This window comes from Lactuca virosa, chromosome 1 (genome assembly GCF_052849685.1).
Source record: "Lactuca virosa cultivar CGN04683 chromosome 1, Lactuca_virosa_CGN04683_v6, whole genome shotgun sequence".
Lineage (NCBI taxonomy): Eukaryota > Viridiplantae > Streptophyta > Magnoliopsida > Asterales > Asteraceae > Lactuca > Lactuca virosa.
Window position 1 is genome coordinate 4754668 of NC_136426.1, and position 936 is coordinate 4755603.

At 40.2% G+C, this 936-nt stretch overlaps 1 protein-coding gene across 1 annotated transcript; it reads left to right on the forward strand.

Moving 5' to 3' along the window:
• Positions 1-211: 211 nt before the first annotated feature.
• On the forward strand, positions 212-685 carry LOC145110699 (uncharacterized). The gene has a single exon (XM_079047088.1). The coding sequence runs from the start codon at positions 212-214 to the stop codon at positions 683-685; it is 474 nt and encodes a 157-aa protein (XP_078903214.1).
• The last annotated feature ends 251 nt before the right edge of the window (positions 686-936 follow it).

Genomic DNA, 936 nt, shown 5'->3' on the forward strand with positions numbered 1-936 from the left:
AACCGCACCTTCGAAGCAGTCGTCAAGAAATATGGTGTCACGCATCGGGTATCCATAGCATACCACCCGCAAACGAACGGGCAGGCAGAAGCTTCAAATAGACAAGTCAAGGGCATTATAGAGAACCCATTAATCCGGTCAAGAAAATTGGAGTATTCGACTGGATGATGTGTTATGGGCTCATCGGACAACGTACAAGACTTCTATCGGTATGTCACCATATCAAATTGTTTTTGGCAAACCTTGTCGATTTCTGGTTGAATTAGAGCATCGAGAAGATTGGGCTATCAAAAACTTGAACTTGAGCATGGATGAAGCTGGAAAGAAGAGGAAATTGGATATCAAAGAGTTAGAAGAAATCTGGAACGATGCTTACGAGAACGAAGCAATCTATAAGGAGAAGACGAAAGCTTTTCACGACAAGATGATCTCACGAAAGGTATTCACTACCGGTCAAAAGGTAATCGTATATCATTCTTGTTTCAAACTTATTTCCGGTAAATTAAGGTCTTGTTGGGTGGGACCTTTTGTTGTTACTAACGTGTTTGATCAAGGTGCCATAGAAATTAAGAGTGAACAAACAGGAAATATTTTTAAGGTTAATGGTCATCGTCTCAAACCATTCTCCGAAGGGTTTCAAGTTACAAATGAGGAAGTAGAGGTAGTCGAGGTCCCGACTTCCTGAAATTGAGGAAAATCAAGTAACAATGTCGAGCCAACGACAGTAAAAACGGGCAGCTTACCGGGACGCAACCCGATAAGGAAAAGAGAGAATTTGCAAATTAATTTCAATTTTTGTGTGTTTTTAGTTACTTAGGTCTCCTCTTTTTAACTGAATCGTGTTTTTCATACAAAAAGGAAAAGTGAAAATTTGCAAAATTTAGGAAAATCAATTTCTATGGTACATGCGATCGCAGGTCCAGTCCTTGCGACCGC

Bases quoted from the DNA above. Each gene is read 5' to 3' on its own strand.
- LOC145110699 (XM_079047088.1), top strand. From the start codon at position 212: ATGTCACCATATCAAATTGTTTTTGGCAAACCTTGTCGATTTCTGGTT.